This window comes from Gnatocerus cornutus, chromosome 6 (genome assembly GCF_029298725.1).
Source record: "Gnatocerus cornutus isolate USDA-ARS CGAHR chromosome 6, icGnaCorn1.1, whole genome shotgun sequence".
Lineage (NCBI taxonomy): Eukaryota > Metazoa > Arthropoda > Insecta > Coleoptera > Tenebrionidae > Gnatocerus > Gnatocerus cornutus.
Window position 1 is genome coordinate 12,973,228 of NC_142238.1, and position 14,503 is coordinate 12,987,730.

The 14,503-nt window shown below is 34.2% G+C and overlaps 1 protein-coding gene across 1 annotated transcript; it reads left to right on the forward strand.

The window, feature by feature from the left end:
• The first annotated feature begins 8,837 nt into the window (after nucleotides 1–8,837).
• On the forward strand, nucleotides 8,838–9,511 carry LOC148173100 (uncharacterized). The gene is made up of 2 exons (XM_088040120.1): nucleotides 8,838–8,861; nucleotides 8,909–9,511. The coding sequence occupies exons 1-2, from the start codon at nucleotides 8,838–8,840 to the stop codon at nucleotides 9,509–9,511; spliced, it is 627 nt and encodes a 208-aa protein (XP_087896246.1).
• Nucleotides 9,512–14,503: the final 4,992 nt, after the last annotated feature.

A 14,503-nucleotide genomic window follows, 5' to 3' on the forward strand; every position in this document is an offset into this window, starting at 1 on the left:
CAACACGTTACTTTCTTTCAATCGGCCTTTTTGGAGTGTTTGGATTTGTCCTCTTCAGATAACTTAATTTTGCAAGTCTTCACGATTCGTCGACAATTTTCAGGGTTCTGTTTCGATAATTTGGGAGAGACGACCTTTTCCAAGATATTCCGTGAGGAATTTAGATTGAAAAAATGTTTTGTTAGGATGAGCACAGAAAATAGAAATTCATAATACATGTTGGAAATAATATAAAATTTTAATGAGCAAACTTACTGGTAATGACGGAAATGATTGACAGAGGCATAAATGAATTAATTAGTCTATCAATCATAAACTCTGCAACATGTGCTGGCTTTATAGAGGTAAATATCCACAATTTAGAGGTATTGAACTTGAATTTTTCGTTTTATTTCGTGAATAAGCGTTCTACTTTTAGAAGTAAGGTCTATTAAAGTTTGATCACAATGGAAACTAGAGAATTTGTCCTCTCTTAAATGCCCTAAAACAGAATGAAATCAGTGAAAAAATAAGCAGGAAATTTATTTTAATTTTAATTTTTAAACCGCTCCAAATTCGTAATTTTAAAAATACGACGTTGGCGCTAAAATGTTTCTAATTGAAAGTGTACACACTATTATTATGCAAGTATTAAAAAATTAAAAAAAAATAAGTTTTGCCGTATAAGTTGCTTGCCAGGGGAAATAAGGAGGAAAGAGAAAATTTGACTTAAAATTCTAAATGACTGATGAAATGAATGAAATAAGCAGGGAAATTATTTAAATTTTAATTTTTAAACCGCTTCAAATTCGTAGTTTTAAAAATACGACGTCGGTGCTAAAATGTTTTTAATTAAGAGTTTACACACTATATTATGCAAATTTTCAAAAAATATTAAAAAATAAATTTTGCCATATAAGTTGCTCGCCAGGGAAAATAAAGAGGAGAGAAAAAATTAGACTTAAAATTTTAAATGACCGAAAAAATTCAATTTATTTCAATTCAAAAATTCAATGAAATCATGAATAAATTTTTGACCGTTAAGTAAACTAGAAAAAATCTAGAAAATATGTATGTCTTGCCAAGAAAGAAAAATTTTGAACAGCTCAAATGTGTCGCGCTGACACTCAAATATGTCGCGCAAACAGTTTAAGTAATTTTTAACCATCTCTTTACTATACCTACGTTGCAGATTAAATTTTCCAACACTTAAAAGTATCCAGAGGAGAAAATAAATGACAAAACCAAATGTGAGGGACAAAAATGAATTCGAAAATATTTAATAAAAAACTAATTTTTTTGGTGTTTTAAGCCTGATAAATGACTGCTTATTTATCTAAGAAAGTTTAACTAAACAATATTGGAAAATTTGTGTTTGGATGTAATTTAACAATTATTATCTACAATATTTTTGCAGTTTTAACGTAGAATCATTCTAATATAACTCTTTTTATCTAGAAAAATATCCCACGTCCGCAGTAATTTAATTAGTAAATTTTAATTTATTTTTTCTATGTAAACTCACTTAAAGCAAGCACGAAAACTTGGCCGACGCGCTTTCAAACGAAAATATTTACTGCAGTTCTTAAGAAATCTTAAGTTTTTAAAGAAACTTTCTACTCAAGCTAATTTTAATAATGCAAATTGAACCGTCGGGCCGCTTATTTCGTCTTATCACCCCACACATGTAATTCTTATAAGAAAACTTTGCTTAAGAGTGACCAGCTTTTGGAGCTATTTGTAAGAAAGCTTAAGGACCAAATTCTGAGGGTAATCACAGGATCAGTCCTCCCCAACCTGAGGACGCGTAAACGGAAAACAAATATTAGCTCAGCCACGTATACGCGTGAATATCTTTACCTTCGCATCCTGTTTTAATTGCTTCCAGGCAAGCGCTCATCTCAAAACCGCGAGCTTCTATACTGAACTTCAAAAAGTTTTCAATGTATGGGAGAGGTTGTAAACAAATTTGGGTGTATAGAATTAGATTATAAATCGTTTGACCGGGCGGCTGGAAAAAACAAGAATTCTGTGAGTTTTCTTTGGGAAATTCTATAGTTGATCTACACTTAATTGAACACCAGAATTACATGTTGAATAAACGGTGGCGGACAGTTTACTTTGCGAAATAGGATTAGAGAAATTCGAACCGCGACCCACACAACCTGCCCTTAGAAAAAAGTCGGAATTAATTAGCCACTAGGGTTAGTAAACAGCCTACCAATAGTGTGCTTTTGTTTCCGTTGCGTGATCTTAATCATCCTAAAAATTGTTATTACAGTGGTTATAGCAACATTGATTAGGCTCAATACGGTTTTAAAGCAAATTCATGCATTTCTTGACAAAAGCGCCATCAGACTTGTGTCGATGCAAAGACATTTCAGTCAATTTTACATTTTGCCGCACATATAATCAATACCAGATTGAAAAGCTCACCTGCACGAAGACTTGGAAGCTTCTTGACAAATCCAACAAGCTCCTAGTATCATATATCAGTGTTTCAGTTATTTGAGACTTGTGGGTCGCAATAATGGATGAAAATGCGAAATCAATAACTCTTTTATAATTACAAGGGCAGGAAACTGGGTTAAGCTCGATTTGTTTGCAATGTTCGCCTCCACAGTCGTTGCAATTTTTTAGCGTCAGAGGAAAGGCTTTCCTTTACAAATTTATCACTGCTTGCTTTTCCTGTTAATTTTTAATTACATTGATTAAACGTTCCTTTATTAACGGTTGTTGTAGTAAATGGTGATTTAATTAAAATAAAGCGAAAATTAGGCACAACGAAATCTATGCGTCATTGGGCTTTAATTAAACACTGGCCAAACAAACACCGGCTCTGAGTGCATGATTGTTGTAAACGAAATTTGCGTGGGAGAGTTCATTTTCGTGATTTCTCATTTGTTTAAAATCACTGTTCTATTGATCCATTAGCCCCAGGAAATCGAGTTTAAAAAACGATAATTTCAGCAAGTCGGTTAACACAGTTTTTCTTTACTGGACACTCTCATTGGATGACAATAAGAGTTTGTAACCTGTCAAATTAAGCAACGCTCAACATCCTATCGATAAAGATTACGTACGTAAATTTCTATTTACGTCTAATAAATTTCGTTTCAATGAAACAACAACTAGTACAGGTCGAGGTTGTTCCAGAATTTCAAAGTCACATTAAATTTTAAGCAGCATAATTAAAATCAATATTGTCGACGTAACAAAGTGGTCTAATTTAATTTTAGACGACAATAAAGTTAGAAAAGAAAACGGAACGTTAGAACGACGAAGTGATAAGAATAAATTTGTTAGTTAAATACTTTGCATCAGGGAATTCAAGGGTCTAGAGATTCATGTTCACGCAGCAAACTCCAGAGAGGTTAAATCATAAATATCTTAAGGTTAAACGCTGAAGCTTCTAGTGTTAAAAGTTATTGTTTTCGAAAATAACGCATCGCGTCACGTTTTTTTAATCGACTCTATAGCCTGTAAACTTCGGGATAATTACAGCAGACGTCCTACTGAAAGTTTCAATCAAGCTCGAATTAATCAGACTCAAGTCTAGCCGAAGGAATCCGAGACCGCATCAACACCTAACATAGCTCGATTTGACTCAGCTATGCATAATAGAATAGTCCTTTGTTTGCAATACCCTCAAAGTTACGTCTAGGCTCGTTCCCTTAATTGCACTAGGTCTGTTTAATGCACAAAACAAATACTGGAACCTTCATACAGGCGTGCTTTGAAAGCACACCAAGAAAAACGTCAAGCTCGAATCCTTGAAGTCCCGGCCTTGGGTTATATTTGTCCTTTTCTCTATGACGTCTCTCCGTGATGTTTGCATGTCGATAGTTAACATATTTTTATCCTTATTGTCACGAAGATACTTGGAAATGCGCACCGAAACATGGAAGAAACTTGTTGGAAGGAGACATATATCACTTACCTTAAGCGACCGAGCTTTTTTGACATGTTATACCCATAAAGGAGCTTAAAGTCGACCAGATTCCGTCATTTTGCATACTAATATTTTATTTTAGCTGAAAAGAGCTCCAAGAGATCTGATGTTTGTTCGAAAGTTTGCCACAAAAATAATGTAAATGTTATATTCATGTGCTCGATTCGTTTCCGCTGCTCTGTTTTCTAAGTAATTACACTAGTCAACAAATTTTAGACGAAATTTGTAAGGGAGCAGTGAAAAGTCATTTCTAAAATAGAATTGTCTTTTGATTTTGAATCTGAAACCTGTTTTACTTATCAGACCAAGACTCTGAGATATTTGTTAATAAAGTTTTTTTTGAGTACACTTTTATTTTTTTCAATTTTGCTCAACAACTTGCAAGAACATGAAACTTTATAATAACCTCGTTGTAAAGGTAATTAATTAAATAAGCTTTCGAAAGAACTATAAAAGTTGCCTGGATACTTTGTTTATCAACAACAAACGGTTTAAAACAAATCATACTTTTTTGCTAAAAACTCTTAAATTCGTTGTTCAATTTTTTAACGTCACTAAAGGTAGAAATCTCTGCATTCTAAAGCTGTATCAAATACGTTATTATCTCTTGTCATTCAGAAGTTACATAACATTTAGAAGAATTTGTAATTATTTTTAGGAAAAATGCCTTTTGTTAACTTTTTTTAAGATTTTTTGAGAATTTAGTCTAGTAAATTGGCTAAATAAATTTTTGTACAGTAGAATTAAAAAAATCAGATAAACCCGGTCCTGATAAAGCAAAAGATTTGCAATCAGAAGCCCATTTCGCGTTAGAACTGACTTCACAAACTCCACAAAAGTTATTAGTAGGTAATTTTTTTTTCAAAAGTCTTGTTATCTTGGTACAAGAGAAAAATCTTAATAGCAGAGTTTATTAAAACGCCGCAGACAAATTTGGACAAAAGATTGAACTAATTATGTCGTCTAATTAAATTAAACCGGCTTAGCAAATAGTTTATGAGCTAAAGTTAAAAAGAAAGCTCGAGGGAAATTTTATGATTAAATATTGAATGATCCGTCAAAAACTTGATAAGGAGGTGCAGACAAAAGTCCGTGGAGAATGAAGGTGTGTATAAAATTAAAGATGTTAATTTGGGCTAAAATATTTATGAAGTAAATCATTTAGGTAGCTATGCTTTGCTACCAACGAGCTGGAGTCCGTTTCTATTAAATATTTATCAGCAGTTGTCACAGTAAAAAGTTTAATAAAACTGTGCTGACTGGTTTAAAATAGAGGCATATTTGTATCGATTTGTGTCAAAAAATATGTGTGACTCGACAAATATTTGTAGCCTGTTGATTTTGTTTAAATTTGTAGCTGTTTGAAAATATTTTATTTGGATTTTCTGTTTTTAGCAACCTAAACAAGTTTGAGATAATAAAGCATCATACAACTTTCACCATATTTCAGCGCTTTCACTGAAAAGTTAAAAATATTTTGCAGTTTTAAGTTTACCACAGTAACGCATTAAACATAAAAGCGCAAAATCTGTAAAGAAAACTCGACATTGACAGATACCGCTGAAGAGGAAAAAAATGGAGCAAAAACTCCCGAACTCTGTGAAAATAGCTCTCCTACAAAATGCACAGTAAATCAAAGCTCATCTTAATTCAATAGCCGTTTCAATAAGCAAGGCAAAATCCAACATTTGTGTAGCAGTAAATCATGATCGTCCACATCCTCGCCGCTCCATTACTGGCATTTAAATCCGCCATCGCCAGGTGGTGAAATGAATTCAAAAGCTGTTTAGCACGCGATGTAATTCATAATATAACAATAACTCTCCGTTTCTGATTATGTGCGATCGCATATCAGCTGTCATCGACATTTTGCAATGATTAATGCATCCGAAAATCAGCGCCACATCACATCTACCACCTGATAAACTTCCATCTCCGGCGTCATCCCAGGCCTGTACCGTCGTCGGTTTAGGTATCGAACCTTGTCGTAAGCTCCCCGACCATGCTCCTCCTCCGCCGCCCCCGGCCCATCTCGGAGCCTTTCTACGACTCACCTGGCCTTTATCGACCGACGCGCCGCACAATGTGTCGGTGATAAATAACGCTCCTTCCTTTAGAAACTGTTAATTATTTTTTCTCCCTGGACGCCTATAACTAAGTAATTCCAACCTATATTTCAAGCCTAGCGATGCTGGAAGACTATTGTTTTCGTTCAGTCAAGGGGCTTCGAAACGAACGCACTTTAAATTTACCAAAACTCGCTATTGTGCCACTTAGCAACTTTCGCAACTGATAGAAAGGAAACGAGTAACAAAATAATAAAACAACACCAACTTGCTGCGCAAACTTCAACAGCTTTCGGAAGGAAATCAGCACTAGAGTTTCTAATAGTTTTTCCAGTCCTATCGCATAAGTTTAAATCTTGTTTAAACTCAGTCGCTGCAAATACAGAAAATAACAAAGCTAATATTTTAGTTTATAACAACGTGTCATCATAAAACATTTCCAAAAAAGCCAAACTACTTTTTAACTGCCACGTGTCTATAATGAATTATGACTGAAATTCAGGCTTTACAGCGCGACATTTTCTCTTAATGATCAAACATTTCCACGCACTGGAAAAATAAAATAAATGCGCTGAGAAATATGACTATTCAACAAGTGAGTTTGCAGAGCATATCGGAAATGGTTGATTTTACATTTGTCCGATGCATCCGGCGCATTCACCAGTTTTAATCAATATAAAATCAACTCGTTTATTTTATTAATTTAGGCATCAGAATTTAGAATTTCCTTTAACTCAAAACAGAGTTCTATAAATAAAAACGCCCACAACTTTTTTGATGTAGAACAGCGCTACGAAATTTAATAGAAAATCTGGAAATTTTTTAATTATACAGATCAAGTAAAGCTCATACATCTTGTGAGAATATTTTATAGTTTAGTTCTTAAAATGTGTTTGAACTGAAAAATTCTCCTCTCTGGCGTCTCCTCCACATTTTAGCAACTTCTTGTGAGAATCCAAGTTTGTTTAATTGGCGTTCTGGGAACAATAGTTTGGTTATATACGTCGTTATGCGCATTGCAACTCACAGAACTTTGTAAATTACCTATCAGTGAAATACCTCAATATAAAACCGTGATAATCAAAAATTATTATATCACTCGTTTCTTTCTCTAACAATATACTCGGAATGATAAATCGTCTGTTTCCTACTTCTGTCTAAACAAAACAACTTAACCTACCCATTGTCAGAACAATGACAAACAAATCGTTAATAATTCCACCACCTGACTCGATTATTTCTCTTCGTTAAGACATTTTTGTTCTCGCAAAAATATGTACACAATTTCGTCGCCCGTCTTTGCTCCAACGGCGACGAATTATACAAAAAGCAATTAATTTCCAGGCCGAAGAATCCACGTGTAATAACGTTCTATCCAGTGAGCTTTCTGCTCTAAAATGATAAATTATAATTTAATATAGTGTCCATGTTGTAACGTAACAAGTGTAGTTTTAAAACGTTTCAAGTCACGACAAATCCGTGTTATGCATAATCCTTGTATGACTTCTGTTTCCGACATATGCGTGACTGTCAGATACCATTATCCACATTACAGTGCATTTTATGTATAAATTAACTCATTAAAAAGACGCTCAATTTGTCAGCAAAGCAAAACTCATTAGCGTTTGTCAGGTTTCATCTTTGATGAGAAAAATGTCAACATTTACCAAATAATCAACAATTTTCTTTGAAAAATCAATGGATTTAATTAAGGCAGCTCGAAATAAAACGACGTAGTGAAATCTGTTTAGTATCATGAAAATCCAGTTTGCTCACCTAAATCGCCTTTATATTTTCACCCTTGTGCCTTAACTCAATCTGGGATCACCCCTGATTCCCTGATTTTTAAAGCAAATATATAGACATTCTAATATGCGAAAGGCGAAAGAAACGGCTTTCTCAGCCCAGATATGGTCATTTTTTACCAAAAGTGTTGCTTATTTTGTTACAAAAGAACGCAAAATCCCCGCTTTGTTAAATAACATGTTTCAAAGACACTTCGCCCCAATTTCAAATTCAGTAAGCTAATTTCACGTCTCATATTCAGCATGCCCAAATCCACCTCGTGACATTACAAAATTGTAAATAAATAATGAACACATATTACATTAACATTGCTTTTAACACTGATTACATATTCATAACTCTCACGCATTATTATGTTAATTTTCATCTCTCGCCTTTACTGCACAAATCAGTTAACACGCATTGTTGCATGAATTACGCATTCGCTAGATGAAAATGTATGAGGAAAAACTTTTAATACAATTAAAATAATCTCCAAAGGAAACGCATTATTCATGTTTGACTTTCATCAAGTGAAAACAAATTGTACTAAACTGTATTTAAATGAGGTACAAGAGAAAAATTTACAATTTGAATAATTGAGTCCTTATCAGTTGGCATCAAGTCCGCATTAACATTTTAAATCGACTTTGTTGAAGAAAATTATTAGTTTAATGATACTGCCAAAACAGTTTTACTGTTTAACTTTTGTTAATTGTTTTTAATTAGCGAGAAGAAAGCCTGCAAGTATGAACATCGCAAATGAATTATCGCTGCAGATGTGGAGCATTGAAACTGTCCCCGGAGGAAAAAACAAAGAAATGACTGTTTTCAATGAACAATGTTGGTTCAGCCTCCGTCTTTACCTATTTAAATCTTCTATTAGAACCCCCGTTGACTTCTATAATAAATCCATCAACTTGAATGTTCACTGAAGAAGCACATACATTCGTTGATAAACTACCTTTCACTGCTAATTTTAATTATCTGTCAGTATAAAAGTGTTCTTCTCCTATTTTTATCAACAGTCCATCCAAGTTCATCAAACAGTGACCATGAACAGAGACTTCACATTAGTAGTAAGTTGTTACGAGTAGAGTTACTTAACTTCTTGTGTGATTTCCAGTCCCAATGTCTGCACTTAATCGCAGTTTCAACCCTGGTAAGTGCAAGAATTGTCCCAAACTACCCCACCCCAACGCAGAAACAAGACACTGAAATCTCTCTTCCGCAACAAACCGAAACTAAACCAAAGTGGCAGTTTAGTAATCTAAACGCGGACCAAACCAGCGAAATAGAAAAACTAGTGAAGCAGAGTTTGGAAAATCTTTTCAAAAACGAAGAAATGAATGTTAATTCCGGCGGTTTTGGATTAAAAATGTCAGCTTTCAAAGGACCGGAGTTTCAAACTGAAGAAAAAGATATCAATGATGAACTCCACTTATCAGATCCTCAGGTTTTGAAAGTTCCGGTGCCTCAACCTTACCCGGTTCATATTCCAGTGAAGCATCCATTTACAGTTCCCATTTTTAAGTTGGTGCCTGAGGAAATTGAGAAAAAGGTTCCTATTCAGGTAGAGAAGCTCGTGCCAGTCTATAAAGAAAAACCAGTGAAGATTATCGTGGAGAAGCATCATCCATATCTAGTCTACAAGCCTTATGCTGTTCCCGTTCCTGTGAACACTCATGTTCTACTGGGAAAGAAACAAGAACCAATTAAGTGGTACTGAGGTTGTTAACTGCTAGATTTTGTTGTTTTTTACTAAGTTATTGTTGTTAATAAAAAGTTCTATTGCATTTTACGTACAAATCTAAAAATTTTTTCGTTGTAAATGTATGTATGTGTTGAAGATCGGTAGCTATGAGATAATTGCCGTTTATTTTCTCTCTCCGTTTGCTCTACCATCAAACAATTTATCGTTCATTACCCCTTGTAAAAAGCCTTAGAATCTGTTATCTCAAGGTGGTCGACTTAGCAGTCTCATTTTCTGCCGAGATTATCTTGTAAAAAAGACGACTAAGACCCTTTAACAATGATAAATGATTCTAGTCACGCCCCTTGAAGTTAGTTTAGACGATTTTATATTGTCTACAAGTAAAACTATCCACCGGATACAAGCGGTAAAGATTTCAATTTGTTTCATTGGCTCAAATGAATTCGAGCAAGTGGAAGTATTTATAGGTGAGTAAATCGGGTCGCACCAGAACTATCGACCGAGCACCAATCTAACAAGGCGGAAAATTTATCAACTCACAACTTTTGGATATGCTAAATGGTTTTTCGCCAAATTATATTACACTGCAGTATAATTAATTAATGAAGTTCAGTGTAGGCGGTACACATAGAGAGATGCCACTAATTAAATTATACATGACAGTGATTAAGTTGTAATGCTCGGATCACTCAATTTTTAGAGCTTTATATTTTGCACAAAACTGGTCGGACTTAGAAAGTACAATAATTTATCTACGACTATTTAATATTTTTTTTATACAGGGTCTATCAGAACTAGCGGACCAAAATGAAACGATGTATTCACAATCTTCTGGGAATAATTGGAAAAATGTTTAAAAAAATCCATCTTTAATAGTGATCAGAAAATGAACAATTTAAACTAACCAATCGTGTTGCTGATGTTAAGTTACCTGAAAATTAGCTTTTCCTGCTTTATTTGTAACTATGGATGCATCTTAAATATTTTTGCATTGTTGTTACACTGACGTAATTTTTTAGGTGACGTCTTCTCATAAAAATTGACAAGTTTATTTTAAGACCAACAAAATGAAATAATAAACTCAAACTTTAAAATTAACAGAATCCGAAAAACAGATTAGTAAATGAATACAGAAATAACAAAAATGAATGAATTAGCGGTATAAATTTGAATAGGTAAATAGTTTTTAAAGTAAATGTTCAAAATTTCTTCCTTCCACTTGAATGCACAGAGCAGCTCTTCTCAGTAGACTTCCCCTAGCATTACTGACCATTTCAGCTGTTATTGAAGCAAATGCTTCTTGAATGCGGTTTCTTAACACGTTAATATTTTCAGGCATATTTCGGTACAGCAAATTCTTGACGTGTCCCCAAAGGAAAAAATCTAAGGGCGTAAGGTCTGGCGACCTGGGGGGCCAACGTCTTGGGCCTCCGCGGCCTATCCATGCATTAGGAAATCTAACATCTAAATGGTTCCTAGTTACATTTGCAAAATGTGCTGGGCATCCATCATGTTGGAACCAAATATTGTTAATGTCAACATTTCTTAATCTTTGTAGAGGAATATTGTCTAGCAGCATGTCCAAATCATCAACTAAAAAATTTGTATAAATTTGGCCGTTGAGTCTGGCGGGAAATTCGTACGGGCCAACCTGAAAGAATGTGATGTTTTATAATTGCGTATAACTTGTTCTCAAAACAATTTACTATGGCGTTCCCAAAAATTCCAGCCCAAAGATTGACAGAAAATCTTTGCTGGGGATTACTTTGCCTGAAGACGTGCGGATTATCTCGCCCCCAAACATGAAAATTTCTTTGATTGAAAAATCCATCTTTTTGAAAGCAAGATTCGTCTGTAAACAATATGCTTTTGACGAAGTTCTCATTTGCTTCATGTTCCCGCAGAAGCCAAGTACAAAACTCCACTCTTAGAGGATAATCTTCCGGCGTAAGACATTGCACTTTAGTATAATGAAATGGGTGCATTCGTTCGTCTTTAAGAATACGTTGAACAGAAGAGGTGGACATTTCAAGATTTCTGGCCACAATACTAATGCTCGTTTCCGCTTCCGCTTCCTCGTTGTCCACGGTTCTCGCAGTTCTTGGGGCACCCCCAACCTCCCTTCTGCATACTTTTAAATTACCAGATTCTCTTCCTCTCTGTACTAATCTTAAAATAACATTTCGGCTAGGCTGTTCCCTATTTGGAAAACGAAGTGCGTATTGCTGGATAGTAGCTGTTGCACTGCGATTACACTCTCCATACAACAAGACCATATCAAAATATTCTTCCGGGGTAAACATAATTAATTATTAAATACAATGAAACCACAAATCAACGTTTGGAATGACTGTCTAATTGTCAGAAATACTTTGTTATGACATAACAGTCAATTATTTTTTGCAACAATTAAATAGGTTTCTATGGTAAAAAATATATGTTTTAAGGTAATTTTACATCTACAACACGATTGGTCAATTAAAACCGTTCTTATTTTAAAAGCCAACAAGAATGGATTTTTTTAAACAATTTTCTCTTTATCTGCAGAAGATCATTTATCCATGGGATGATTTTGGTCCGCCAGTTCTGATAGACCCTGTATTATGTTTTCTAGTGCAAGGCAATAATGAAATTCGTCTGCAAAAACTTAACTGAACAATTTACATATTCATTTTTTTTGAAGGAAACAAGTTGAAAATTGTTGTACACGTTCCGCGATCTAAAAATTAAATTAGTCATAATTACGTCAATAAGTGGTCCTAGATAAAAACTTGAATTTTACTCTCATATTGTCAAACTCGTCTGCGGCTTGAGAATTCTCATCCTCGTGCAATAATAGCTTCGTCATATGCTCTTTAAATAAATATCTATTATTCAAATGAGTAAAATTAGAAATATTTACTTATACCTCATCAAACGCGTGTAATTTATGAAGTTTATAACCGAAAAAAAACTGTCAACATCTGTCTTGAAGGCTGTTGGTATCTCCGCTTTTTACTTGATTAAATCCAAAACTCGTCCGATTGCTGGCAACTCTTCTCGTGTAAAGCTCAACCGTGACATTTAATTAAATACCTTCTCCATAAAGCTCGTGGCACGGGATTATAGAGGCAATACTTTGACAAATCCGGTCCTAACGTGCTTATCAAAACCGATATACCACCACAGAAGTCTAGATATTTTTAAGTCAAACGCAACCGTTTAAACTGATTATGAAAGCTCGCTCATTTTCCCCACAAATTTCTCCAATTTATTACATTACCACCATTCCCAAAAGCTTGTTGAAGCAACACCGTTTATAAAATCCCCGAGCGTTTATACATCGCCTTAAAACATAAAGTTTTTATCCTGCGCGTGTCACCTTGAACTTAACCGCAAAGCTTTGCTTACAAAAGCACCTGTTGTGGTTCACGATGCTCTCTCGTTTCGTTGCACCGGGCAGTTTTTAAAGTTTCGGGCAGTTTATCTGTTATTTGCAGTTTCAATTAACAACAAATTAACTCATTTAATTACGACTAAGTTTAATGGAGTAGATGAAACTCGAGTCTTTTTCTGGCGGGTAAGCTCGGTCTTTTGACACAAATCCGGAAGGTACTTAACATAACGACTACATAAAACTCTTTCCCGGAGAAATTTGCTGCGTATTATGAAGTTGACAGACGGCACTTCATTTTTTACACATCCAACTTCGTCCTTCGTCTAAAAATGTGCTCTGATTTACATATCTATCTATAAAAGAGTTGCTTGAAATGCGACAGGGAATTCAAAGAGTTATGAAACCAGAGGTATAGAAATAAGTTTGATACTAGTTTTGTTACTATGACTTACGAGTTCAAGACTGCGCCTCCAAGTCCATTAGTTCTAACAATTAGCCCACAAACTGATACAGTGCGCCGTAATTTTGCAACTTATTATTACAAGCGTGGTATCAGAGTCGCGTCTAATAGAAAAAGCAAGCGCAAATAGTTTTGTTTGAACTTTTGTCGTCCGTGGTCGATGTAAATTGTTTGTTACGTGCTGTAATTTTTCTCGCATATTGAAATTACATAAAAACTATTTGAGAGGATCGTCTTGATTTCAAATTCATTATCAATTTGAGCAGCTAAGGTGTCATATTACGACAACCGTATCCCCACTGTTTCATTACCACCTTGAGCAAACTTTATTGCAACTTAGCTAAATTACAGAGTTAGAAGACTCAATTACAAAGTCAGAGTATAAACTAGGTAAAAGCTCGCAGTAAATATCACACATCACATCAAATTATAAAACATGATTTTAAAATTCAGAAAAACTCAATGTTTTTACCTCTTTCAATGCCAATTAAAATTTGTGAAGTAAAAGTTTTTACTTACTGAAAAACAAGTTCCTTTCTTCTTAATAATTAGGTCAACTTTGTTGATCTGTGAAGTGTGGAGAAAAATAATTAGTTTCAATAAAATCTTTGGAAAAATATTTTTACTTCTGTTAATTGTGAGGTTTTCAATTAGGTACAAAGGAATAAGAGCAAAATTTAAAAAAAAATGTATTTCTGTTGCTCGAAAATTTAACAGTCACAGCATCTATTGAGGAAGAGATAAACTACACACATGGAGGCGAGCTTTTGTGAACAAGAGTTCTACCAAAAATGGAAATATTTAATATTATATTTTATCATTAATAATAAATTCTAATTAACTGCCAATATAGGTACCTAAATTACATGATAAAAAATATGTATCAAACTGACATAATTGGGTATATGCAGTTTTAAAGATAAAGCAGTGAAATTCCGTGGATTTTACGCTCACGAGGTAGGTATTTATTGAGTGGACCAATTCACATAATTTTAAAGCCAAAAACAAAAATTCTAGAATTTGTATTGGTAAGACAAACTCTAAATTTATAATATTTTTTTCAATTCTGTAAATTTGACAGTTTTAACGAAAACGCAGTGAAATTAAGTGTTGAAATTTAATATTAAGTATATTGAATTACATAATTTTATATCAAAAAATAAAACTTCTG